The sequence below is a fragment of the Mustela lutreola genome, chromosome 1 (assembly GCF_030435805.1).
Source record: "Mustela lutreola isolate mMusLut2 chromosome 1, mMusLut2.pri, whole genome shotgun sequence".
NCBI classification, from domain to species: domain Eukaryota; kingdom Metazoa; phylum Chordata; class Mammalia; order Carnivora; family Mustelidae; genus Mustela; species Mustela lutreola.
This window is the reverse complement of record NC_081290.1, coordinates 222810019-222837115: the sequence shown is the minus strand read 5'-3', so window position 1 is coordinate 222837115 and position 27097 is coordinate 222810019. Positions and strand designations below refer to the sequence as shown.

The 27097-nt window shown below is 44.0% G+C and overlaps 1 protein-coding gene across 2 annotated transcripts in view; it reads right to left on the bottom strand.

Moving 5' to 3' along the window:
- The window catches only part of RAB30 (RAB30, member RAS oncogene family), an 81486-nt gene that overhangs the window by 13741 nt on the left and 40648 nt on the right, over positions 1-27097 (bottom strand). For both annotated transcript variants that reach the window (XM_059187765.1, XM_059187771.1), the window contains exons 2-3: positions 8179-8279; positions 4835-4918 (exon numbers count right to left, since the gene is read on the bottom strand). In XM_059187765.1, the coding sequence (XP_059043748.1) occupies positions 4835-4918; positions 8179-8271 (177 nt within the window). In that variant the 5' untranslated portion in view covers positions 8272-8279. The remainder of the gene's footprint in view (positions 1-4834; positions 4919-8178; positions 8280-27097) is intronic.

Below are 27097 nucleotides of genomic sequence, written 5' to 3'. Positions count from 1 at the left end.
CTGCACAGAGCAGAAGACTACAAAGAGAGCCGTACTCCAGAGCCCTCTGAGTGCAGGACAATGCAGAAGGCCTTGAGAAATAACATCAAGAGTAAGAATGTTCCCTTCTAAACTGCATAAACTTCATGTCACAAAATGGATTCACCTCCATTAAGAGAACATCATTTCTTCAAGGAAAACCTTCTGGAACATTCAAATTGGGCCAGCTTCCTCATCCTCACCTCCCACCCTACCCGCCCCCCGCCCATAGTCTCTTCTGCAACCCACCCTGTAATTCTCCCTCATAGCACCTGACACACTTGAATAGTTTATTTGTAATAATATGTTTGATAACTGTCTTTCACTAGACTGAGAGTTTCCTGAAGGGGAAATGGTCCATTTTATTCACAGAATCCCCCACTCCAAATAAAGTGCCTGCCTGGCAGACAGTAAATGTTCACATATGTATTGCCGGTCTCATTTAATCTTTACAACAACCCAGGGAGGTAGGCGGGTTTATGCCTTTCCTCCATCTACTCACTGCTACCCACAAGGTTGGGACTCGGACTCCAGGTTTTCTATACCCAGTTGAGGATGCATCCCATCGCCATGCTGCCTTTGCGCCCAAAGACTAATTTTGCTATACATCTGTATCCAAAGAGGATGAGTTAGTTGGTGTCACCCTCTGTTCATACCAGTGTAGCTGAGAAGACTAATGAGGGAACAGTGGTCCCTAGCCCCGAGCAGTGGCACAAGGCTCTCCTTTGATCTGAAGTCGCAGCTGTTCCTTATGATGTACATGAAAGTCTGTGTGTGCTGAAGGCAACCATACAGATGTTACGGCTTTGGCTGGGACAAAAGCTATTTCTCTGCTCTGCTTTCAACCTAGGGACATGGTTCCCCTCTGCCAGGATGTGTCTTTAGGACAACAGACTATTGTTTTCATACCACAATGAGCTTTGAAAAACACTTGTCATTGAATTTAATACTGTCAATTATCAGAAATCACTATGTTCTCATGATTGGCACATCTTGAGAACAGCTCTGAGGGTTAAAAATATTTTCTAAAAGAGTGATTGTATGGCCTTGCCCAGATGGAGGCTGCTTTCTCCTAGGGGGCTGCCCTTTTCTAGCCTCACAGTTGAGTCTTAAGAATATCCATGTTCTGCTGCCTTTATCATTCCATTTGGTTTCACTATTTTCTCTGCAACTCATTCACTTATTTTCAGCACTTGTATGTCATTAATGTATGTAGAGTGCTAGGCACAGGGTGGGTAACTAGAGGAATACAACACAATTCCTGATCTCAAAGATCTCACCATCTACAGGGATATCAAATATAGTAAACTAACCATAATAAAAAAGGAGAAGTTCTTCTACTGAAGAGTCGCCATCAGGAGAGAGTGTCTTCTAGGTTTTAATCTCATGCTGGTCAGTATGTTCTCAATACTGCAGCCATGGGCTTTCTAACCATCCTCATCTCCAGCAGGGGTGACACTGTTTGCCTACACTCTTAGCACCTTTAACTTCTCTCTCCTATCTCACTGCTGCAATCCTGCACTGCAGTCCCAGGTGCACCTGAGTGCCTCTGTGCCAGAGGGAGGACTTGGAGGGCAAGGGCTACCTCTTATTGAACCTTATACCCCAGTGACTTCCTACCAGAGTACATGGTACATGGTGGACACATGTGAATAATGGCTAGCTGCATGAAAAAAGGATGGCGGAAGGACTGGCTAATTCTGCTTAAATGACTGGTAGGATATTAAAGAGGATTTCACAGATAAAATGTTTGAGCTAGGGGACAATGAGTTCCTAGAGGGCAAAACTGCATTACCTAACACAGTGCTTTCCATGCATCATCTACTCTACTGCAGGAGTGATAGAGGGAAGAATGGAAGAACAGATGGTCAAATGAGTAAATACATGTGCACATGTTCAAGACGTTCTTTTCTATGCAATATATACCTGCTTACAAAGACAGCCAGCAAGTCTTCTCTTTATAAGTACTCTCCTAAGGTTACAGTGTTGTAGCCTCAGCTTAAAGTTTTACTTGTTTTTGTTTGTTTGATAGACTTCTAAAAAAATGGATAGGAGAAAATTCTACATCTGTTTTAATCGCACTGTCTACTCAAGGTCATTTCAAAAGGCAAACCACGTTAAGGGAAGGGTCTCAACTTTGCCTTTACTGACTTGGAACTAAGGCTTCACTGCCACAAGAATGTTTCTAATACCTTCGATCCCCTGCCTTCAATCCTGAAAGCCATCTGCAAAGAAACAACCGAAGAGGGGAGGCCAAAGTGGGGAGATGAGAAGTCAGGAGAGAGGCCTGGGGTATGGGGCTGCCTTGGCTTTCACCAGGCAGGTGATCCTGTGGGATCACCTTTGTGGTCACCTGTGAGTCCTCTGTGGGACTCCAAGAAACCCAGCAAACTACTTGCAAAAAGACACTTAAAACATCACTGAGAAGAGGGATTCAGTGAACATTAAAGAACCAGGACAACAATGAGACAACAACTGCATCCCTAGTGATGCTTGGGCAGCTCTAGCCTCATTCACAGAAAGACTAAAGACTTTGCTCCTCAGGCGTCCATGTGCTAATGAGGCCTTTGGATTAATGGGGTTGAGGAGGATCATTCTAGATCTTGGTTCCACATAAATGGCTAGAAAGAAACTCTAGCAAATTAATTAGGACTCATTAATTTAGGAGATTAACCAACTCTTACTTCTTAAAGATGAAGGTCCAGAGACCTAAAAAGAGGTGAGGGGACAGGAACTGTGCTGTGGACGGGGAAAGGAGTGAGACGCAAACCTCGTTCCTGAGGAGCCTGGGGGTCTCATGGTAGCATTGGAGGTTATGAAAAGATGGATTTTTAGCTGAGTGTAATACGTGCTTAACAATGAGGTTATAATTTGCAGAAAATGGCAAAAAAGAAAAATAAGCCTGTTCTTTAACAGTGGGGACCGTTTCTTATTTACCCCTATTCATTCCCAGGGCCTGGCACATGGGAGGCACTAACATTTGTGGTCAAAGGAATGAACTCACACAGATATGTATATGACCAGGAAACCTTCTGGAAGTAAAATGCCTGCAACATTAGTTATCTTTACTCAACTCCTAGGGGTGGCGATCACCTCCAACCTGCTGCGAGCATGGTTACACGTGGCTCTTCCTGCCAATGCTTCCTGGGTGCACACTATGGTCTCCTTCCTACCCCCACTCCCTAGCTCCTTCTCCCGACCCGAATGCATGATTTTTCTGAGCTTTCTGGTTGGCACTGACATGGATTTTACACCCTGCTTTGTTTTCCAGGGCCCCTAGCTCTCCATTCACTATTGTATTTGGTGTGGATGTCTCTGCAGAAGGAACCAGTTTGAAGAGTCATGGCTGGAAGAGACACTGGGAGTGCTTCTGTCCCCGTCTTGGGAGCCTCCCTATACACTTCTCTGTGTGTCTCTGAAATGTGGCAAGAGCATGCCAGAGCCTCTCTGCCCTTCCTGTGGCATGTGAAGGCAGGACTGCAGGTACTGGGTTTGGGAGAAGGGTACAAAAGACATGGATTTAAAGCCTTGGGGTGCTTAGGTTGGGATCTAGTTGGAAAACTGATGCCACAGTTTTCATTGTGCTGCTGATGCCAGGGACACTGCTTTTTGCCCTGCGACTCAGCTCTGAAAGATCTGACCGTGGAATTTCACTAACTCTGAGAGGCAGGTAGAGCACAGAGCCAAAGACAGCCTCTCTCCCCTCCTTCCCAGTAACTCAGTCCTAGTCCATATTTCTTCCCATCACCTTCCTCCTGTCCTTGCTTCGAAGTGACAGGCCTACTGTGCCTTCATCCTCTTCACTCCTGGCAGGGAAGATCCCAGGGAGGAAGAGGATGCGCTAGCTCACAAAACTGGTTCGGATCCTGCCTACCTCCCTTCCTAACTGTGCAGCCATGGATAGGTAAGCGGTTGAATCTCTCTGAAATCTGTAAAAGGAAGATAACTCACCATTTACCTCACAGAGTTTACAGTGAGGACTAAGTTAAATAGGACAGCTCATATAAAAGCACCTAGCAGTGAGACGGACATAAGGTGCTCTATAAACACTATCTCCCTTCTCCCATTACCAGACATACCATGGTTCTTACAGGTACCAGAGGCCATGGGGGGAAAGAGAGAGAGCATGGATCCTTCCTGGATCCCTCCTTTACGGTCTCTCCCTTGTTACCAATAGCATAGTATGGTATGGTGGGAGATACAATAATTCCCATAGGTGATTCATACGACCAAATGACCCAGAACAAATGTGGGAATCAGTAGGCTCTCTCATGGGGCTACTCTTCTTAAGAGGTAGCACTGCTTATTGGCCCAACTCAGGAGTTCCCAATTTGGGGGATTTGTTCCTTGTTTTTATATAAGCTCTGACATGACAGGAGACAGGACCAACTTGCCTTAGACCTTCTCTCTGTCTTCCCATCGTTTTTTTTTTTTTTTTTTTTTAATATTTTATTTATTTATTTGACACCGAGAGAGAGATACAGCAAGAGAGGGAACACAAGCAGGGGGATAGAAAGAGGGAGAAGCAGGCTTCCCACTGAGCAGGGAGCCAGATGTGGGGCTCAATCCCAGAACCCTGGGATCATGACCTGAGCTCACTGCAGACGCTTAACATCTGAGCCACCCAGGCACCCCTCTCTTCCCATCTTTAAATGCAACATCTACAAAAGAATAGAAGAACTCTGTTTGGAAATAAGTCACTGTGGCTGAATATATTATTTTCAATGTGGGTTTCAATTAGGAGATTTAATAAGTGTTATGATAACACTACTTCTTCTTGGGAAATGAAAGCCTTATTGAACACTTAGCATCTTACCTTGACTTTTTCACCATTAATCTCCACCGTCTTAATCATAAAATCAACTCCAATCGTGGCTCCTTGTCCTGGGGGGAAAAGACCCTGAAGAGGACATAAAGGAAAATAATTAAGCAAATCTTTCAGTTAAACGAAATTCTCTCCCCTCTCCTCCCTCACCATGCATCACCACCAGCCCCTTCCTTTGGCTGAGTTGAGAACTCTGGTTAGTGTCATGGGAGCCATGTTGAATTTAATTTTGTATGTATGCTTTGAGGGGAGGAGGAAGGAGGGAGAAAGTAGGAGAGAGGAATGCTAAAAGAAGAAAGAGAGTGAAATGGGGAGGAAGACAGAGAGGGGGAAGGGAGAAAACTGGGAAGGGGCCAGGGAGCCCCATTCCAAAACTGAAACAGAACTCAGACACAAGGATAAGAGCATGAAGCCATAGGGATGAGATCAGGATTGTTAGAAGAGGAGCAAAATGGATAGGTACTCCCAGAGACGTAAATCCTAGAAGATTAAAACTGGTTATCAGCCCAAGATATGAACCACTGACATGAACAAACAAACAAGAACACGCTACAGGAAACGTGAATGAGACAGTGAAGCTTTTGAATTTTCCTCTGCTCTGAGGGTGAGAACTACTTCCCTCAGTGCAATGTACCACACATGTAATTACATGAAACTGGGGCCCTTGACGCTGGGAAAATCATGGAAGAAAATAAAATCATTCAGGGAGAAAGTAGGAACAGTACGAAACCAGAAGTCTGGAGGAGCTCTGTGTGTGGCCTCAGGCAAATCAGTCCCCCTCTTCCGGCCTCAAATTCAATGGGCATTCCAAAACAAAACAAAACAGAAAGCTCTACCTCAGACTGGCAGCTGAGCTAGAAAGATAGGATTTTAGCAAAATTACATGTACAATATATGTTGCTGGTATATAATTTTTCCTGCAGGCTTAGGCAGGGACTTGGGAGGTGGGAAGGAATTCTAATAAGGAAGTGTTCTTCACCTAGTTTCTATTCCCTCTTCACTTATAACGGGAATTGCCAGAAATTAAAGTAAAATGGACTCTATGAGCTCTGGCAGCTAAGATTGGGGCATCTTTAATTAAGTCTATTCCCTAACAAGAGAGTTCTTTAATTAAAGTTTGAACTTAAAAGACTGAGCTTCAAACCCACAGAAAATATTCCATTGCATGTTCTGCAAAAGATGTAAACATAAACATCCATAACTGTACTTACAAATATTGAATCAATTTTCCTCTATTTTGGTTTGGCTCAAACACAAGGCTGCCAAGTTTTGAGTTTATCACTCCAGCTGTTTTGCAGTCTAATAAATGCCAAAAAATAAAACAAATCCTTCCCAATGTCTCCCCCATCATTTTGTTCCCCAACTCCTCATTCTCAAAAAATGCTGAATCCAGTTCATTTTAACTGCATGCTAAATAACAAAACCAAACATAATACTGTCTGGGAAGTTACTTTTGCGGGGAGTTAAGGGGCTGGGAGGGGTAAAAAGCAGAAAAGAAAGGGGTGGTGTGCTTATCGGCAAAAATTAGTGTTCAAAAATGGAAGCATTTTTACCTTTAATGACAAACTTTATGCTTTTAAAGAGAAAAGCCAGATTCCTATGGTCTCAGAGGTTAGGACACTAAAAATAAAAAAGAATCAGGCTGGGCGCCTGGGTGGCTCAGTGGGTTAAGCTGCTGCCTTCAGCTCAGGTCATGATCTCAGGGTCCTGGGATCGAGTCCCGCATCGGGCTCTCTGCTCAGCAGGGAGCCTGCTTCCCTCTCTCTCTCTCTGCCTGCCTCTCCATCTACTTGTGATTTCTCTCTGTCAAATAAATAAATAAAATCTTAAAAAAAAAAAAAAAAAAAAAAGAATCAGGCTAAGAAGCAGGAGACGTGGGTTCTAATCCTATCCTCGCCACTAACAGGATGCATGATGCTAAGGAGTCATTTTGTCCCTGTAGACCTCAAATTCTCATCTGTAAAACGAGAGGAGGGCACTGAATAATCTCGAAGGGATCTTTCCTTAGATAATAATACCAGGTCAAGGGAACTTTTGATAACAAAGAGACTAAAAACTCCTCCACGGCTCTGCAGGCTTGTCTTCCTGCCAAAAGCAGAAAAGATTATTGGTAGGTGGAAGTAAAACCAGCTGGAGTTTCCAGTATCACAGCCTGGTGGCTGACTAAGCGTGGATGCCTGGTAGCTTCTTACTTTTGATTTCACCAGGCCGGGGCTTAGTAAAAAGCACGAGTTCTCTTGTGGGTTCATGCACCCTGGGAAAAACCCTGGCATTTCCCAAGGTGACTCTCTGCCCTAAAGCTGTCTGTGTTATCCTGTCCAGTTCTGCGCAGAACCACAGACATTCAGCGCTGGAAGTAGCTTTGCAGGTCACCAAGCCTGTCCTGTGTGGCAGGGAGGCACGGAGGCCGGCCAGGGGAGGGAACTGAACCCAGGCTCACAGGACCGGCCAAGGCAGAGCTGGGACCAGGACCTGAGTCTCTCTGCACTCCAGCTGGTGCTCTTTCCACGGGACCCCGCCGTCCCCTGCCCTCGCAGAGCGAGGCTCGCTCAGCTCTCCCACCTAGCACTTGAAGCAAATGCAAGTTGCAGGCATGATAATTCTGAAAAGGATGCCATTCATATTTTTCCAGGAAAACACAAAAGAAGGTCAACTTCAGAATGATTTGTCACTCATTTCTGTATAAAAACAGGCATGTAATCTCTGGCAGTAATTCTCAAAAGGGCAGTAATTCTCAAAGGGAACTTGTACTTAGATCATACGATAAGGGCTCAATCCAGAGGGAACATTTAATTTTGTTCAGAGAGTCCTTCACTCTTCTTGCTTCATTCCCATTTAATAGACTTAAAAGCATCAGCGTATTTGGTTCTAAACCACAATGACTCACTCAGTTGCGGGGTGGGGGGGCAGATTTGAGAGGGCACAGGCAGGGAGTTTGGTTTAATTTGTACTTAAGTTTTTTAAAAAATTAATACTTAGGTTTAGTCTGAAGTCCAGATTCATCTGTTAACATCTTTAGATTATTGACTGATAATCTATTTTAATCTAACAATCTGTTTTTTATAGTATACACTGAAAGCAAAACCATTTGCTCCTCTCATAAAGGAAGCAACACAGGAAGGGGGTTGGACTGATGGTGACCCCCAGAGCCAGACTCCCTGAAGATGGCTGAAAAAACTTGAGCCAGGCTATAAAGCTGGTGCACTCTCAAAGGGCATATTAAGAACCAGCAGCCCAGGGGCCAGCGCTGGGACCAGCCCTCCATTCTCTAACCTAACCCCTAACCCCACAGGTTAGACTGAGAAACCCAAACCCGGACTTCCAAGTTCTCTTACCTGAGTGAATCGTCGGACTAGGCACGTCTTCCCCACGCCAGCATTGCCAATTAAAACAATTTTAAACAGGAAATCATAATCTTCCATACTCATTTACACAGCTGCAAGGCAAACACAGGCAGGAGTGAGATGGGGCCTGGTCAGACTTGCCCACAGCGCTCAAGCTGCACCAGCTTGGCCTCCTCAGGAACAACAGATCTGACTCCTGGGAAGAGCAATTTAATGCCTCCCTCTGGTGATCTCGACACTGAGAGAGGAACACAGGTGTTTGGTCACAGACGAACTTTACTCCTTCCCAGTCACCTCATGCCACACAGAGTATATGACACAAATGTCCTTTTACCCAGTAACCTTTATTCTTCCAAGTCGTCAAGTCACAGGTCACTCCTGTGGTAAGATCTATTTTCTTTCAGCATGGAAAGGAGAATACAAGCCCGTGTGCAAGCTGTGGGTGCAAGGGAGCAGGAACAAAGAAGAGCCCATCCAAAGCTTCAAGGCAGTTTATGTGCACGTGGTGTATGCCTATGGGAAGAATGCCAAGGGACCGGGAGACTGAACAAAGGGGAAGGAGCTAGAAAGAAACCTTTCAGTCCCCTGCACATCCCAAGCATCTTAGGGTCCTAACCGTGGGAGTTATGGCCATCTTCCCCCTACCACCACTCCTTATGCTGCGGCAGGTGCCTTCTGCTCATTCCTATCGGCTGTGGCATGTGCCACGTCCTCTGCCCAGGATGCCCTCCCTCCCACCTTATGGTGCCACCAAGTCAATCCTGTAAAGCCCAATGGAAGCATCTCATTCCCTCTGACTTCCTCACCGCCCTTCCCCAAATAAAGTGAAAACTTTCATCATTCCTCTGTCCTTAAACTTCAAAGGTCTGCCTCATCCTTGAGCGAAGGGACTATATTTTTCAGCTCTATTTTCCTCACCCACATGTGGGACAGTAATATTTAGTAAATGTGTACTCTGTAGAACTAAAGAGTTAATGAACAGGCCTATTGCTTAAGTGTAGGTTTAATTTCTGCAATTGTGCTAAAAAGAATATTACATGCTCTGTCTACTTCAGAGGACAGTTGTAAGGATTTTTTTAAAAACTACAAAAGAACCTTGGTACCCACAAAGCTCTATCCTGGTGAAACCATTATTGTCTCTTGAGTACCTACTATAGTACTGTGCTAATCGTGGTAGGAAATACAGGGAGATGAACCAGTCCCTGCCCCCGAGACTAATGTGAGAAAAGTTAAACAACAACCACAAAGTTAAATACAATTCAAACCAGGAGTGGAGCTCATTTCATAAGGTGCAGGCAGAACAAGACTGTGGACTCTAGAGGAAGAGGAGAAGGACAACCCGCGAGCCCAGGAGGTGAAGGGAGAGCTGGAAGAAGCTCCCAGGGTCAATCCTACCAGCAGCGCTGAAGCTCAAGTGACTGCAGGTTCGCAGGGTCAAAAGAGAGCCCAGTGCACGGGGACTAGTCAAGTAGCTGGGGGAGCAGATCCCTACGTGCACAGATGATTTCTGTGTGGGTTTTAACTTATCCTTGGAAAGATGCCTGACAACCGAGCCAACACGCATGTGGCAGCTCATGGGGTTCTCTCTCAGTTCGCTGGGACTGTGAAGGAAAAATTGTTCTCTGTCAAGAATCTGGGGCCATAAGCAGTGTTGAGTTCACTAATACGCCAGGCACTGCACTTGGCACCTGAGGGGTATTTCCATTTGTTTTTACAAGTCTCTGAGGCTGGTATTTATTACTCTGTTACCTATTTTACAGGTAAGTCAACTGAGGGGAGCCTGAAGTCATAAAACTAAGAGCCAGAGGTCAAGGTCAGAAGGCCTATGGTGTCACCAAAAGAACTCTAGTCTTGGAGCTGGAGAAACTAGATTCAAATCCTCTACTATCTTCATCATCATCTTCTTCTTCTTCTTCTTCTTCTTCTTCTTCTTCTTCTTCTTCTTTTTTTAAGATTTTATTTATTTATTTGACAGAGAGAGACACAGCAAGAGAGGGAACACAAGCAGGGCTAGTGAGAGAGGGAGAAGCAGGCTTCCCGCTGAGCAGAGAGCCCGATGCGGGGCTCAATCCCAGAACCTTGGGATCATGACCCGAGCCGAAGGCTGCCTGCCACCCAGGCGTCCCTCCACTATCTTCTAAAGTCTATGCCTCTGGTTAAGTGAAAACTTTTTGGACCCTCAACTTCCCCATCAATAAAATGTGGCTAATCGCACCTTTATCACAGAGCTGTGATGGTTGAAGGGATTACTGTCCCCCAAGGACAGTACCTGGTTCTTAGTCACCCAGACTCCTCAATATGACAGCAGTTTTTCATGGTCAGTCTTCCACCTTTACTGTCGGCCCCTACCTCTCACCACTCTGCTCACACTCTGTGCTCTAGGCTCACTGGATTTCTTCAGTTCCTGAAATGCCATAGGACTGTTGTCCCCTTCAGACTTTCACAAATACTGTTCCTTCTGCCCAGAATATGGGACACAGCCTCCCCTCACCACCTCCAGCCCAACTAACTTTGAGTTCTCCTTTCAGTTTCACTTAAACATCTCTCTAGTATGCTCCTTTGACCTGAGAGGAGTCCGACCCCCTACCATAAGCTCGCATGTCAGACTCAGCATGCTTTCCTGTGCTAGTTTATGTGTATCTATCTTTTTTTTTTTTTTAAAGATTTTTTCTTTATTTATCTGACAGAGATCACAAGTAGGCAGAGAGGCAGGCAGAGAGAGAGGAGGAAGCAGGCTCCCTGCAGAGCAGAGAGCCTGATGCGGGGCTCGATCCCAGGACCCTGGGATTATGACCTGAGCCGAAGGCAGAGGCCCAACCCACTGAGCCACCCAGGTGCCCCTATGTGTATCTGTCTTATGCTCCAAGCCCATCCCTCAGCATCTCCACCCTACACACACACACGCACACGCACACACACGTGCATGACTGTGAGCAGCACGGAAGCAATGATGTATCTGTTTGGTTGAGTCCCCATTCCTAACCCCTCCCCATCATAGTCACTGTCATCCTTGCCATTATCATCATCATCATCATCTTATTCTATATTATTAACTCATTTAATCCTCATAACACTCCTAATAGGTGGATACTATTAGCATCTGAATTCCGAATATTGAGGCACAGGAGAAGCTAAATAAGAAGTCACGAAGGTCCCACTTAACTGGTGGAGCCTAGGTCCAGCCCCGGTGGACTTCCTTGACACAATACCCACAGTGCCTTTCTCAATGCCTGGCTTACGGCAGAAGCTTAAGAAAGATCTGATGAGCTGAATGCTAAAGGGCAAGCAATCCATAAAATGTGATTTCCTTTTTCTCTTCCCCTCTGGCTTCACATCCAAAACTCTTCCCACCACCCTGTAGTAGCTTAAATAAGAATCAAGGACAGACTCTAGATAAAGACTCCAGGATGTGGAATGTTAATTAAAATTCAAGAAAGCTGTTAAAAGTGACAAGAAAATAAAACTCAGGGATAGGGACAGGGATAGCAGGAGGACAGGAGGCTCTGTGGGCCCCACATGACCACAACTAACGGCTTCCATTAGCCAGTGAACAGGGAGCAGGGGCCTGGACAACATCCTTCTGTGCTCAGAGGCTTGCCACACATTTACTCCTCCATCTTTGGCAGAAGTCAAAGAGAAAAAGCAGAAAATTCAGAGGAGAATGTCCAAAAAGAAAGGCCTGAGAAAGGCTCCTAAGGGGTTTTACAGTGCCCAAATTCTGCACCTTCAGGAAAAGAAGGGGAAGAGTTAGGTGGACTGAGTCAATGCTCAGTCAGGTCTCCTGTGGCCACCAGCTGCAGAGAAAGCCACAGAAGACAAGTTAAGGCTTCCCTCCTTTCCATAAGAAATCACTTTGATGCTCTGCTGAATGTTACGGGGTGTGTGTGTGTGTGTGTGTGTGTGTGTGTAATAAATCTCTGGGGGAAGTGTTTGGTCTCTTTAAAAATCAGGCCGTTTGGGGCACCTGGGTGGCTCAGTGGGTTAAAGCCTCTGCCTTCGGCCCAGGTCATGATCCCAGGGTCCTGGGATCGAGCCCCACATCTGGCTCTCTGATCAGCAGGGAGTCTGCTTCCCTTCCTCTCTCTCTGCCTGCCTCTCTGCCTTCTTGTGACCTCTGTCTGTCAAATAAATAAAGAAAATCTTTTAAAAAAAATAATAAATAATAAAAAAAATTAAAAAAAAAATCAGGCCGTTTGTGACTAAGGCTGATAAACTCTGGGTTACCTGCGGTAGTTACTGTTCTGTTTCTAATAAGAAACACATGGCTCAATGAACAGTTCACAAGATTCTCTGAAAACTATGCTCTGAGGAAGCCTTTCTGATCAGGAAGTAAGGTAACAGCTCAGGCGTCACCAGTGACCGTGGGAGCAGCCATTCAGAATCAGCGAGTGCCACAGAGCCCTAAATTGACAAAAGTTACACCTTGTCTGGGTGCCCACATGTCATAACATCTACTACTGACCAAGCACTATTCTAAGGGGTTTTACATACTATCATTGTTAATAATAATCATCACTGACACTTATTAATGCTTATAATGCACCAGGCACGCTTCTGCATGTACTCATTTAATTCTCACAACAACTCTGTGGGGTAGCAATTATTACCATCACCATCCCCAGCTTCCTGGGGAAACTGAGGCACGGAGAGGTTATCCTGAAATCTAATGGCTAGTTAGTCTTAGAACCAGGATTCAAATCTAGATCCTTCTGACTCCAAAATCTGGCTCCTCCTAAAGTAGGAGCTGCTGTCCCCTGCCCTATGGTAGACAGCACTGCTGTACTATCCTAAGAGCTGTGGCACAACTGAATGGGAACCCCACCCCGTGAGCTGCAATATTCTAGAATCTCCCTCCTCTTGAGGCAGCACACCCACATTGATAGGGCCACACAAAATTATTCCAGATCATACAAGCACTGCTCCTCATCGTGCCTTCCAAGTCCAGGTCTCTGGGGATGCTGACCTTCCCCCAAATACCACTCCCACAATTCATTCATTCATGTAACTAAGTACTGGGCATAGGGGCAATAAACAGGAACGCTACCAGCAAACTCCCAAACATCAGAATCACCACAATAGTTCAACATAAATGGATGTATGAATAAGATTCAAAAAAGGAAAGATGAGGAAAAGAAAAGAATGAGTTTAGGGGCACCTGGATGGCTCAGTCAGTTAAGTGTCTAACTCTTGGTTTCAGCTCAGGTCATGATCTCAAGGTCTAGAGATCAAGCCCCATGTTGGGCTCTGCAATGGGCATGGAGCCTGCTTGGGATTCTCCTTCATCCATCTCCCTCAGCCCCTCCCTCCCCTAAAAAAAAAAAAAAAAAAAAAAAAAGTGAGTTTAGAAAAGATATAGGAAACAAGATGAACAAGATGTACTATGAAAAAAAATCTAAAACTATGTGATTTTAGTAACATAAACCATTTATCAAAGTGACCTTTAAAAAAAAAACAAAAAACCGACACTGTATTCACTGTTGCACATCAGTACATTTCTCCCCCCACCCTTCAGGGCTCAGTATAACAGATAAAGTCAAGGATTCTGGTGAACAGAGGCCTGATCCCTCCCCAAGCCCTGCTCCAGAAAAATGATATTTGGGGGACTTGTCCTTGTTCAAAGACCATGTGTCTCACTAAATCCTTTTCCCTTTCAGGGCCTCAACCTTGAAGAGTAAACTGAAGGGGTTGGGTGAATAGGCACCATGGTCCTTCTGAAAGCATGATGTGCTGCCACTCTCTCATACCAAAGAGGCAGCATGGGTACTGACCTCCAGAGATCTGGGTTGGGGGCACCTGGGTGGCACAATCAGCTGAAAGTCCATCTCTTGGTTTAGGCTCAGGTCATGGCCTCAAAGGTTGTGGGACAGAGCCCCACGTTGAGCCACATAAGGCTCCCCTCAGCAGGGAGTCTGCTTGAAGATTCTCTTCCTCTGTCCTTCCCCCACTCTGTCTGTCTGTCTGTCTCTCTCTCTCTCTAAAATAAATAAACCTTAAAGAATAGAGAGAGAGAGAGAGAGAGAGACCTGGGTCTGCTGAAGAGCTGTATAAAGTTTCCTCATCCATAAAATGGGGATAATAGAATCTATTATCATTGAACTGCTTGAGAGGCCAATAAGATAATACATGGAAAGTGACATTTAAAAAATACAATAATCAAATGAAATATTTGACAAGAATTATATATACTGATTGCAGAAAATACAACCAAACAAAATGAAAGAGAAAACAATTTGTAATCTCTTTCCCTAGGCAAATCCCCTCCTGGGGATAATTATAGTTAACATTTTGGTATACATCCTTCTAGGTTTTTGTTTATATACACTCACCTGTATGTATGTAGATTTTTAAATGTATGGATTTTAAAAACAAAAACAAAAATAACATTATACAGTATTTTTTTGTTTTCTATAGAGTGGTATTTTCCCCAAACCCCCAAAATTAAAACTTATGGTATACCAACAGAACTGATTACCAAAGACCCTCAGTGTTCACTCAACATTTGCTCCTATGACCCTAAATACCCAAGAAAGGGGTGGCAAGAAGATAGATAGCTTCAAAGTGATATAACTAAGTCTTAAAGACTTAAAAGTTCAAAAAATTCACATAATGAAGAAAACTGATTTTGTTTAACCTAGGATTCACCAAACATGATTTTAACTGAGAATTCTTTTCTTATATCACACTTCCTAACAAAAATGTGTCTAGCTACTAGGGCTCCATGAAACATCAGTGTAGTAAATGTTATTTTATAGCACTTGAAATCAGGGTTACCACTCAGGGAGGGTTGTTACATGAAAGAAAATAAAATAAAGGAAGAGAAGGAAAAGAAAGGAAAAAGGAAGGGGAAGGGAGAAAGAGGACACCCAGATAAATTTCAATTTCAAATGGCAACAAATACATTTTGATATTATAAGTTTGTTCCAAATATTGCCTGGGACATATTTTTAGTATGTAAATATAACCCAAATATTGCATGGGACATACTTATACTAAAAAATTATTAGTTGTTTATCTGAAATTCAAATTTACTGCGCAATCCTACCCAGAGAAAATCGGAGTAGTTTTCACTCAGATTTACTAGAAACAGAGGCCCTAAACACAATCTCACACCTACCCAGATTGTGGAGGGAGGTCGGCAGGGCATGAGAAACAAGATATGCCTGATGAATCCAAAACCACAAGAGAGGAATAAAGAAGGGCAACAAGTAACATTTGTAGAAGGCATTACTGAGTGTGGGTACTTAAGAATCTAGGCCAGACTCCAGAGGCTCAGACTGGCATAGAGCACACTCTGCAGGAGGGTTTCTCCCTCCTGGACAGTCTCAGAGCAACTGTGGCCTTTCCTCCCAGTCCATCTCCACATGTGCACCTGCCTGGTGGAGGAGGGGGTGCTCTATGCATTTGCTGCCCCTGCTGTCCTTAAGGCCAAGGACCATGCTTCAGGAAGACACGCATGTCAGCGTATTCAGGGCCACGTTCAAGTAGACAAAGTGTTTGATCTTTCACTCTAACAAGGTTCTGTCTCAGGAAGCTCATTAGTGCTTAATTACTAGAAGGCAATTACTAAACATTACTATAATCAACTGCTGCAAGCTCACTTGCTTTACATAAGCTGCTAATTTCATGTTATTGCAAGTTAATTATTCTCCTTGGCCAGGGATGTCAAACACCCACCTGGGCCATGGCTGCTCCTCATTCAGCAAGCCATAATCTCCAGCATTCTGACGCGGCCTTTTACCGTTCACAAAATGTGGTCACAGACATGATCTCATCTGCACCTGCCAACAATCTCATGAGCTGCTTCTTATCATTCATTATGCAAGTGAGGAAATTGAGAGTTGAAGGAATGAAGTGTCACGCTAAGTCCCACACTAGTGAGTTGCAACGTGGCCTCTCCATCCTAGCCATGGAGGATGTAAGGAATTTACATTCTATCATTTATTTATTTATTTGACAGAGATAGAGAGAGAGATCGCGAGAGAAAGGGAACATAGAGAGACAGTGAGAGAGAGGGAACACAAGCAGGAGGAGTGGGGAGGGAGAAGCAGGCTTCCTGCTGAGCAGGGAGCCCGATGTGGGGCTCCATCCCAGGACCCTCGGATTATGAACTGAGCTGAAGGCAGACACTTAAACTGAGTCACCCAGGCACCCCTACATTCTATCATTCTCGATACCAATAATCACAGCTGAGGCTTATTCAATGCTTATTATGTGCCAGGTGCTCTTCTTCATATATGTACTCATTCAAATTTCACAACAATCCTGGGCGGAGGGTACTATAATTTTTATTATTATCCCCAGCTTACAGAAAAGGACACCGTAAGCTTCCATCAAAATCACACAGCTAATGAGTAAAACTGCCAGGATTCAAAACCCACGTCTTTCTGGGTAAAAATCAAGTTGGAACTCTATCTCACTCCTTATACTAAAATAAATTCCAGATGGATTAAAGATTTGGATTTTGAAAAATGAAAACATAAGAGTACTAGAAGAAAGCATACACCATATAAAATCTTAAAGTGGGGAAGGCTTTCTAAGGATTACTCAAAATCAAGGCCAGAAAACAAAGAGACTGACCAATTTGACTATGTAAGTTTTTAAAAAAACTCTTCATGGCAGAACAAAAGATGAACTGATTAAAATATCTGAAATAAATATATAACTAAGGACTAATTTCCTTAAATGCTTTAAGAGTTCCTACTAATCAATAAGAAAAATTGAATAAATCAATAGAAAAAAAGGGACAAAGGACACAAGCAGATAGTTTATAAGACTATAAAGGAAGAAAAATGACATGTATTTTTTTAAATGACCAGCTTTACTCCTGAGAGTAAATTCAAGTTCTAATGTATAATTAATCATTATAAATTTAAAGAGTTAAGATTATAATTATAAATATTATTTTAAACAAGATGGTAACTTGTAATGAAAACTATAATGAATTCAAAAGCAGAAGCCATTTTTCACTCCAGATTGGCAGAGTTCCCTCTGTGAAGGAGGAGGCAGGGAGAAATGGGGTACCGGTATGCCACTGGTAGGAGGTAAATCAATCCAACCTCTGTGGAGGGCAATATTGATTTACAACTAAAAAGGCTATTACAAACCCTCTGACCCAGCAATTCCACTTCTCGGAATCTATTCTACACTTACATAATATAGGCGCACAGAGACACATGTAGTAGGATATTCATTACAATGACGTCTGTACTAGCAAATATGAAAAACAACCTAATAGTCCATCCACAGGAAAACGGTGGTAATATTATGAAAACTATACATCAGTATACCATGCAGCCTGCCATGGACATCTGCAAGATGCCTTAAGTCAAAGAAGCAAGGTGGAAAATGGTATGCAGAGTATGAAAAGGGGGCATTTAGTTATTTATCTGCATAAGCATAGAACATCTCCAGAAAAAGGCACGGCAGTATTTGCTTCTGGGGAAGGTGTCATATCTAGCTGTAGGAAGGAGGGTAACTTCCAACTCTTACATTGTATTCCAACCTTCTACTCAGTCTGCAGCGCTTGCAAGGCAAGACAGTTTTCCTAACACAGTGAGAGAAGTCTTTATTAAAAAAAAAAAAACAAATCTGTTTGGGGTGCTCTGTTTCTCTCTTTTTTTTTTTTTTTTAAGATTTTTATTTATTTATTTGACAGACAGAGAGATCACAAGTAGGCAGAGAGGCAAGAGAGAGAGAGAGGAGGAAGCAGGCTCCCCGCTGAGCAGAGAGCCTGATGTGGGGCTCGATCCCAGGATCCTAAGATCATGACCTGAGCCGAAGTCAGAGGCTTTAACCCACTGAGCCACCCAGGTGCCCCAGGGTGCTCTGTTTCTATCTTTCAGTCTTTTCTTTGCTCTGCTGCAGCCTTGCACATGACAGGGAAGGAATGTCCTCCCCGCCTATGGGGTTGCCCTTCCCCGCTCACTGTGTGCCACTGCTTTCTCTACTAAACCGTGTCCCAGTCCAGGAAAAGCCTACACAGTGGACTCACTCATACCAACTTCCCTCAGGACCCAGCCTCCATCACAGGGCAGCCAAAACCAACCAACAGAACCACAGTCTGAACAACTTCACCAGTAAAAACAAAACTCTCCCACATTTTGTATCATGAATCATAGCTCAGAAATTACTGCCCTCTGACACAGAATCCTCCCGAGGAAGGAGAAGGAGCCTACCGTTTTCTCCCCATTTTACAGAAACGGGCTTTGAAATCAGGAGTGACTTGCCTCAGGCCACGCGAACAACAGAGCCAGAAGGGCACACACCCAGGTCCCCTGACTCTAACTCAGAGCTGCCACCAGGACAAACAAGCTCTGCAAGTATAAATCCCTACTGGGCAAGGCCGCAGGCACAGCATGGGGGGGGGGGGGGGTGCCACGGACCCACGATGAGAGGGGGCCCAAAAGCAGCCCTTGGGAATATTTTTTTCAGACATGTAAAAAAAAAAAAAAAAAAATTAAAAAATAGGCCTGAGATCTCCACAATCAAACAATATTTTATTTTATTCCTTGTATATGTCACCTTTTATAGCTTCCTATTTCCCAGAAACACGCAACAGATTTGGGATACCAGGCAGGTAAGGAAAAATGAAAGTTAATCCATAAAACAGCATTTCAACGGCACTACCCAAAGCCAATGTCTGAATTCTCTTGTTGAAGTCATAGTGCTCTTTCCCCTTCCCTCGTGAGAAAGCATCCCTGCACTGAGCACAGATTTGATTTTCCTCAGAGGGGAGAGGAGGAGAGACAGCCACAGCGCAGCCGCAGCAGCAGCAGCAGCAGCGGCCACCTGGGCCCCCATTCCGTTAGCTCCCCAGGCGGAACTAGTCTGTTTTGCAGCTTAGCACTGGGGCGCAGGTGCTTGACAGAGTCTCAGGTGAGCCAGGAAATACTGGCACCTTGTTTCCTGGGGTAAAAGATACCTTTCCCACTCATTAATCCCTTTCCAAGATGGGGTTGGGGGGGGGGGGGCTGCTGTTTGTGGAACTGCTCTGAAAAAGGTCTTCCCAGACCCAACTTGCTGTTTCAGTCATCTGCACAAGCAGGCCAGGTTCCCTCCCCCACCCTTCTCCAACAATAAACAATATTGCCCAATGCCTGCCCCATTGTGTTCTCTAAGTTGGGGACTGTGTCTAATCTCTCCTCTGCAGAAGCTTTCCTGCGCCTGTTTGGCTGGACCGGAAGGGCCTCCTTATCGGCCACCCTCAGTCTCCTCCCAGAGGCTGAGCGCACAAAGCAGCATTGCCAGGCTGCCAGGGGGCAGGGCTGCAGCCCCCAAGAGGACTCATGCACTTCCCTAGCCTTAGGGACCCATGGCCTTGCAAGGACAGAAGTGTCTCCTTCCTGGCCAGAAGACTGTCACTCCAGGCTGGACCCTTCCTTCAGCTGTTTGAACAGATTCCCTCCTGGGCACCTGGGTGGCTCAGTGGGTTAAAGCCTCTGCCTTCCACTCAGCTCATGATCCCAGGGTCCTGGGATCGAGCCCCACATCGGGCTCTCTGCTCCACGGGGAGCCTGCTTCCCTTCCTCTCTCTCTGCCTGCCTCTCTGCCTGCTTGTGATCTCTGTCTGTCAAATAAATAAATAAAATCTTTTTAAAAAATAAAAAAATAAACAGATTCCCTCTTCATGGGAAGAATGAGAAAAAGTGAAAGGGAAGCAAATGTCCATATGGTCTGGGACTCATATGGATGAGAATAAAATAGAGGAATTCTCCCAAGTCTGTCTTTCAAGTTTGTGCCAGGTCCCGTGTCACTCAAGAGAATGACTATTTGTTTAGGGCCTATGTATTTCACACACACAGCCATTTCATCCTTGGAACAGCCCCATGGGGGAGGTGGGGATGTCTTTGTTACCCTTACTGTCAATAAGATTTTACATCTATAGAGCACCTCAAGTTTAAGTGCTTTCCTGTAAATGATCTTACCCGCATCCTGGCAAATGCCTATGTGAAACTCTCCTTCAACACGGCCCCCCAAACACACACACACACACACACACACACACACACAACACAAACACACGCACACAAGCCATCTGTCACCAAAGCCTGCAGAGGTTCCATCAGAAATGTAGCTGGAATTCCTCTCTGGCACCACCTTTGTCCCTACTGCACCAAGCTGGCTCAGGCCCAGCCTGAAGCTCGGCGGCCACCCAGCCAGGCTGCCATGGACTTCTGAACAGGTGCAGTATATACCAAGTGGCACAATGTTCCTCAATAGCAAGTTTTCAATATTCATCAAAAGTCTTAACAATGTCCATACTCTTTGATCCAACAATTCTGCTTCTGGGAATTTTCCTAAGGCATGATGCCAAGATGGGTATGAAGATTTATTCCCAAGGAAGTTCATTCCTGTATTACTTAGAATTGGCCCCAGAATGGAGAGAGGAGTAAAACCTCCATATGACAAAGAAGAGGTCATATTTTTGTTTTGGTTTCTCTTTGCGCCACATGATGTAATATCATGAAATATATACTTGGAAGGAAATACCTTTTTAAAATGCCTACCTTACCTCTGAGTAGTGGGATTATGGATAGTTTATTTTCTTCTTTATGAATGTATATCCTTTCTAAATTTTCTTCAAGAAACGTGACATTTACAGATACACACATTACTAAGATATCATAGAGGCTCGATGCTAGTGCAGGAAACATGGGACAGACACACAGGGACATAGTAGTGACCATCCAATTTGCTCTTCTAGGAAACAGGCTCTTACTAGGTACAAACCAAGAGCGGTAACAGAGTTCAAACCTTTCATGTAGTGAGCTCACTGCTGGGAATTCACTTTAAGGAAAGAACTGAACAAACTCAAACTGCTAAATGAACAAAAATATTCACTGCGTCTTATCTAAAAGAACTGGAAACAATCCAAATGTCCAACAAGGGATCGTTCAGCACGGAACATCAACACCATGGAATGCGGGGCAGCCATCAGAAATGCCAATTATGAAAACTATGTGGAAATATGAAATAATGTTGACAACAGGCTATAAACTAAAGAGACTACACAAAGCTGCATTTCTTAGGAATATAGCTATGAAGAACAAGCATGTATGTGAACGACAGCATTTCAAAAAGGAAGAATGTTAGGATTATGGGATCACAGGGAGCTTTTTTATTTTTTAAGTTTTGTCCTTTTTGTTTCTTTTACAAGTTTTTGGCATTTTGAGTGTACCACAGGCACATTTTTCAAAAATGGAAAACAAAGAAAAGGGGAAAATAAATTACCAAAAGGAACACAATCACCATCAGCATTTTTTTTTTTTTTTTTTTTTTTTTAAGGGAGAGAGTGGGGAGAAGTGGAAGGACTCTCTCATTTTTTTTTTTTTTTAAAGATTTTATTTATTTGTTTGACAGAGAGAGATCACAAGTAGGCAGAGAGGCAGGCAGAGAGAGAGGAGGAAGCAGGCTCCCTGCTGAGCAGAGAGCCCGATGTGGGACTCGATCCCAGGACTCTGAGATCATGACCTGAGCCGAAGGCAGTGGCTTAACCCACTGAGCCACCCAGGCGCCCCATCACCATCAGCATTTTGATGTGTTCCTCCCTGTCCCTTTTTCCTACGCACTGGGTGATTTGGTTTGGTTTTTATCACTGTAATCATGTCAATGTTTTCTTTAAAGCAGTTACAAAATCATTTCAATTTGTTTAAAAATTCAGTGAACTTCCCCTAAGACCTGCAAGAGAACACAGCAGTGGGGTTTCTCAAGCACTATCAGGAGAGTTTACCTAATAGTGTCCATTTGTAAACAAAAAGCGGACATATTGCGCCACTGTCACAACAGATGGATTGATGAAAGTTCCTCGACACTTGCAGAGACATCTTAGGCCCACCTCAATAACCATACGTCAGGGGAAAGGAGAAGACTGTGTTACCAAAGCAGACATCGTTGGAAACTGGAAGCAATTTTACCAGACTTTGAAAACAAAACAAACAAACAAACAAATATATATGTATAACAATGTACCAAGTTTTCACATCAGAAAAAAGCATGAAGGGAACTAATCTAGATGGCCATTAGGTCCAGAACATTTACCCTCCTTTCTATCTCTCACATCCTCGTTCTCCTGTCTGTCCACCTGTCCTGACCTTCACTGGGGCCAACTTCTACCTTGGCCGCAGCTGCCCCTGTTCCACATCAAGGCCACGTGGACTCCTTCCACGGAGAGACACAGAGACAGGGAAAAAATCACTAAGCAGTGCATGAACTCTGCTGCCCCCTAAGTGAGCGTGGGCCCTGGAAAGGGAGACAGGAGACTGAGTCGGCTGTGGCTATGGAGGGGCTCAGTTCTGCAGGAGTGTGACGCATTTGTGCTTTCGATCAACAGAGCCCCTCAACACAAACCGACTCTTCATCTTGTACATGTATTGGACCCAAGGCTGGCCTTCGTCCCAAGGCTGGGGAAAAGCTGCTGCCTTGAGCTGAGTGAGACAGGTCACGCTACTGTTTGCACAGCAAGCCTCACTCAACTACTCCTCGCGTCAAGGACAAAGGTAACTGCATTTTCTACCTTAGAGGCTTTTAGAAACTAACCCAGGTATAAGATGTAATGCCACGCCACAGCAACCTTTCCAAAGAACTCATCTGACCATGTCATTCCCACACTTGAATCTCCTCAGGGGCTCGGCTGCCCACACACAAAGCTGTGAGAGGAAGTATAGTGTCCGGTGAAAAGGGCAAACTTTGGAGTCCTGCCTCTGCCCTCTATGAATTTGATGGCCTTGGGCAAGTTCCCTATCTTCTTGGTGTCTGTGTTTCTTTATTTGTACACAGGGATAATTACAGTAGCTACCTCATAAGGTCATGGTGGGATTAAAGGAATCAATGAAGAACAAAGAAAAGAGTCTGGCATATAGGAAGCACTCCGTAAGAGTTACATGCTTTTCCTGTTATTGCTATTGTTGGAGAAAGTTCAAATTCTCTAGCAGAGCATACAGAGCCAGCCATGACTCAGGCCCCGCCTCTCCTTCTAGCTTTGTTTCTCATGACCTTTGAGTTATCACTGCCACTGAGATCATGCAGCCACGCCAGGTTCCCCGAGTGCAGACCCCAAGGAAGGTTCACTCCTCCACACCTTTACTCACACAGCCAGTCTCTCCTTGTTGGCTGGTGAACAACCACAGATCTCTGAAACCTTCCTTCCCCCTCCAAACAGATTAGTCACTCCCTCTTTTGTACCTCTGCTACGTACTATTAAGACTCTCTTCATAGACACTTTATTATCTTCATTGATTTATGTATTCTACTTCTACCACTAGACCTTCAAGCCAAAGGGCCCTATGAATTTTTAACTGTATCCCCATTGCCTGGCATTCAGTCAACCCTAAATATTTATTAAATAAATGCAAAAGAAATATTGATCAGAACACACAAAGCTAGAAATACTTTTCAGAGAACCTAAACACTAGGATTTAGAAATCAAATCCCAAAACACTTGGACTCTAAGGAGAGTTAATTGGGAGAGGTCATATAACCAAAGGAAAGAAGAAAATTATGATTTCCCAGGAGAAAGTCAAACCTTGTTATAATGCAGTGTCTGTGTACAATAGGGAATGGGACAGAGGCGACATTAATAATGGTCCTGAACTAGCTGATGCTGACTACTCATTGAATAGTACTTTTTAAACCTTTTCTTCAGAAAAATGTAGTGTCATAGCTGACTGGGGAGTACCTTTCATCTTGCTGAGAATGCAGGCTATCTCAATATAAAATACTAAAGGAGACCCAGACTGTAAGAAAGAAAGAGAATTAATCTTTCTTGGGTATCCATGATAAGCTGGATACTTTAAAAATAACATATTTTCTATTTATTAAATACAATATGCTGGACACAGAACTATTCACTTCATGTGTATTCTCAAGTTTGATAGTTTAAGTCCTGAACAACTCTGAGATGTAAGTATTAGGGTCTCCATTCTACAGATGAGAAAAATATATTCCCACAGCCCATATACTTCGAGTGAATGTCTACTATGCAAAATATTGATCTAGGAGGAGAGGATACAGCAATAAACAAACAGAAAAAGGTTCCCCCACTTCAGAGAATATACATTCCAGTCGGGCAACAAGCAGAGCAATGAATGAATGAGGAGATGAGCAGAAACCTTAATGAACAAGGAAAATACCAGATAATGCCAAGTTCTCACTTGTAGAGAACTAGTAGGGAACAAAAATAGGAGGAAGGGAACAGAGTGACTAGATGGCAATTTTAGAGTGGGATGTCAGAGAAGGTCTCTCTGACTATATTTAAGATGAGATTTAAGCAAGAAAGATCAAGCACGTGCAGACTGGAAGAAGAGTATTTCACCCTGAAGGAAGAACTAGGGCAAAGGCCCTAAAATGAAAATGGACTTTGGCAAGTTCAAGGAACCAAAGCCAGCACACTGAGGCTGATGCACTGTCAGTGAGAAGCAGGTTGGGTGAGTGACACCGGGCTGGTCACAGAGACCTTGGTCTGTCAGGGTAAGGAGTGTGGATTTCATTCTGAGAACAATGGGAGGCCACTTGGGGAGAGAGGGAGAACGGGAAAGGAGTGTGGCACAAACTGACAAATGGTGTTAAAGATTTCTCTGGTCTCTGTAATGGAGGGCATTATGGTATGGATACAAGGAGAAGCAAGAAGTCTAATTAGAAGGTCACTGCAAGTGGTCTAGGAAGAGGATGATAAGGCTTGGACTAGGGTGTGGGTAGTGGATATGGCAGGAGGTGGTTATGGTGGGAAATGGTGGGAAGGGATTTGGGAATGTTTGGGAAGACAGAAAAATTAGGACTTGCTGAAGGAATGGATGACCATAAGGAAGAAAGAAAGAAATCAAAAGCAACGCCTAGATATTTTGGCTTGAACGCTTAGAGAGGGGATAGTAGCACCACTTAGGTGGGGAATCATTGAAGGAAGAACAAGTTCTGGGTGGAGACAAAGTCAAGGGTTCTCTTTCAGTGGTGTGAAAAGTGCTAAGCCTCTTAGGTACTATCTGGACAGGAGTCTGGAGTTCCAGAGAAAGTCTGAGGATAAAGATACAAATTTGAAGTTCATTACCAAATGGATGTTACTGAAAGTCACTGAATTAAAGGAGGACACCTATGTCTCAGAGAAGAGAAGGGGGCCGTTTCAGAACATGGAGCACATCACCATTTAGAGGGGGAGCAGAGATAGAGGAGAGCCCCAAGAGGCAGGAAGAGACCAGGGAAGTAGAGTGTCCAAGAAAACAGCAATCAGCCTTGTCAAATGCTGCTGGAAAAAGGAGTAAGATTAAAGGAAAGCAGTGACCTTCCACTTGGTCACATGAAGGTCATTCATTGATTGACACTGACAAGAACCATCCTCATGGAACAATGGGAAGAAATTAGAGCGAAGGAAAGGCGTCAAAACCCAAACTAGGACAGCCTGTAAGTTTTACAGAGAAAAGGAAACTGGAGACAGCTAGAGGGGGATATAATGTCAACAGAGGTGTAAACTAATTAATGAATTTATTTTGGAATATTTAAGGGATAAAATTAAAAAAACACTCTGGAATATCAGATGGTGTGGAGGAGGGGGCTATTGTTTATTTTCAGATAGGAAATCCAGGGGCATGTTTATTTGCTACTGAGAATTATCCAGTGATGAGGGTAAATCTGATGATGGTAGAGAGAAGGGGCATAATTACAAGACCAAAAATCTACAAGACTTAATCTTAACAAAATTAATAATGTGCCCAAGGTAAAAGAACTCGTAGTCTGGGGAGCTGGGATGGATACTAATCCAGATCTGTTTTGACTCCTAAGAACCTCCTTTTATCGCCACTGACTATAATATAATACAGAAGAATTTACAAAAGATCCCAATTCCAGGAGTTAGAAGGAATCATAAGAGAACTTTGGAGCACCAACACAAACATACACCCCCTTCTATATAAGCAAGCTCTGTTCATCCCATAGACCGGCAAATGTCATTTCTATTTGCACACTTGGTTGTGGTTCTACTAGCTGTAGGACCTTCTGTTGTTTCCCTTATATATTCAGAGGGGGTTTGAGGAGAGGACAGGGACACTGAGATAAATCACAGTGCAGGGTAAGGGGGAACACTATTGAATAAACTCTCTAATAACTATAATAAGGAGGTAAAAATATGTTTTTAATGTCAGTTGTGTGTTTATAGTCAGCAAAAGAGAAGATGGGAATTGAGGTGCACAGTCATTGTTTCTCTCTTCTTTACACAGCTATCTCAGGAAGCAAGTGACTGTAATGATGCCAAGAAGCGGCCTTTCGTCATCCGTTTCCCAGGCCCATTCCTGCCCTACCACATGGTGGCACAGCATCACCTTTCTCACACCTGGCTTCCCATTACCTGTTCTAGTTTATCTCTTCCTTCAGAGCAATATTGACGCCACCTCCCAAATGAACTGCTCCCTGATCTCTCCTTCTCTGAACTTCTATAGCACTGAGAACTAGTACCACGTAAATCTGGCTCTTGATCATATGAAGACTTAAAACTATTCCCTGATTCAAATATCAGAGTGAGAGTAAGAGTACTTTTCAGTCAGAAATTCAATATAGTGTTTGGTCATTGTTACTCTGAGAGGTAGCTTAGTAGTACAAAGATCAAGGTGGTTCTGGCTTGAAATTGTGGCTTTGTTCCAACTCTAACATGCTAAGTAATCTTGGGCAAGTCACCTTCGGAACCTCAGCTCCCCTACCTAGAAAATGGGAATAATATGACCATCTCCTTCCACCTGGGTTTGTATCTGAAACATGCTGGACAGTTTGCTCTTTGGCTGAAAACCCTACAAACCCCTGGTTTTCAAAACCAGGTCTGAAACGCTTCAACCAGCTCACAACATCTTGTCAGCCTCTCCTCACTCCTAGCCTACCTCACATTTCCTGCTGATGATTATAAAGTCATCATTGTATCTCTCACCCCATGCTTTGT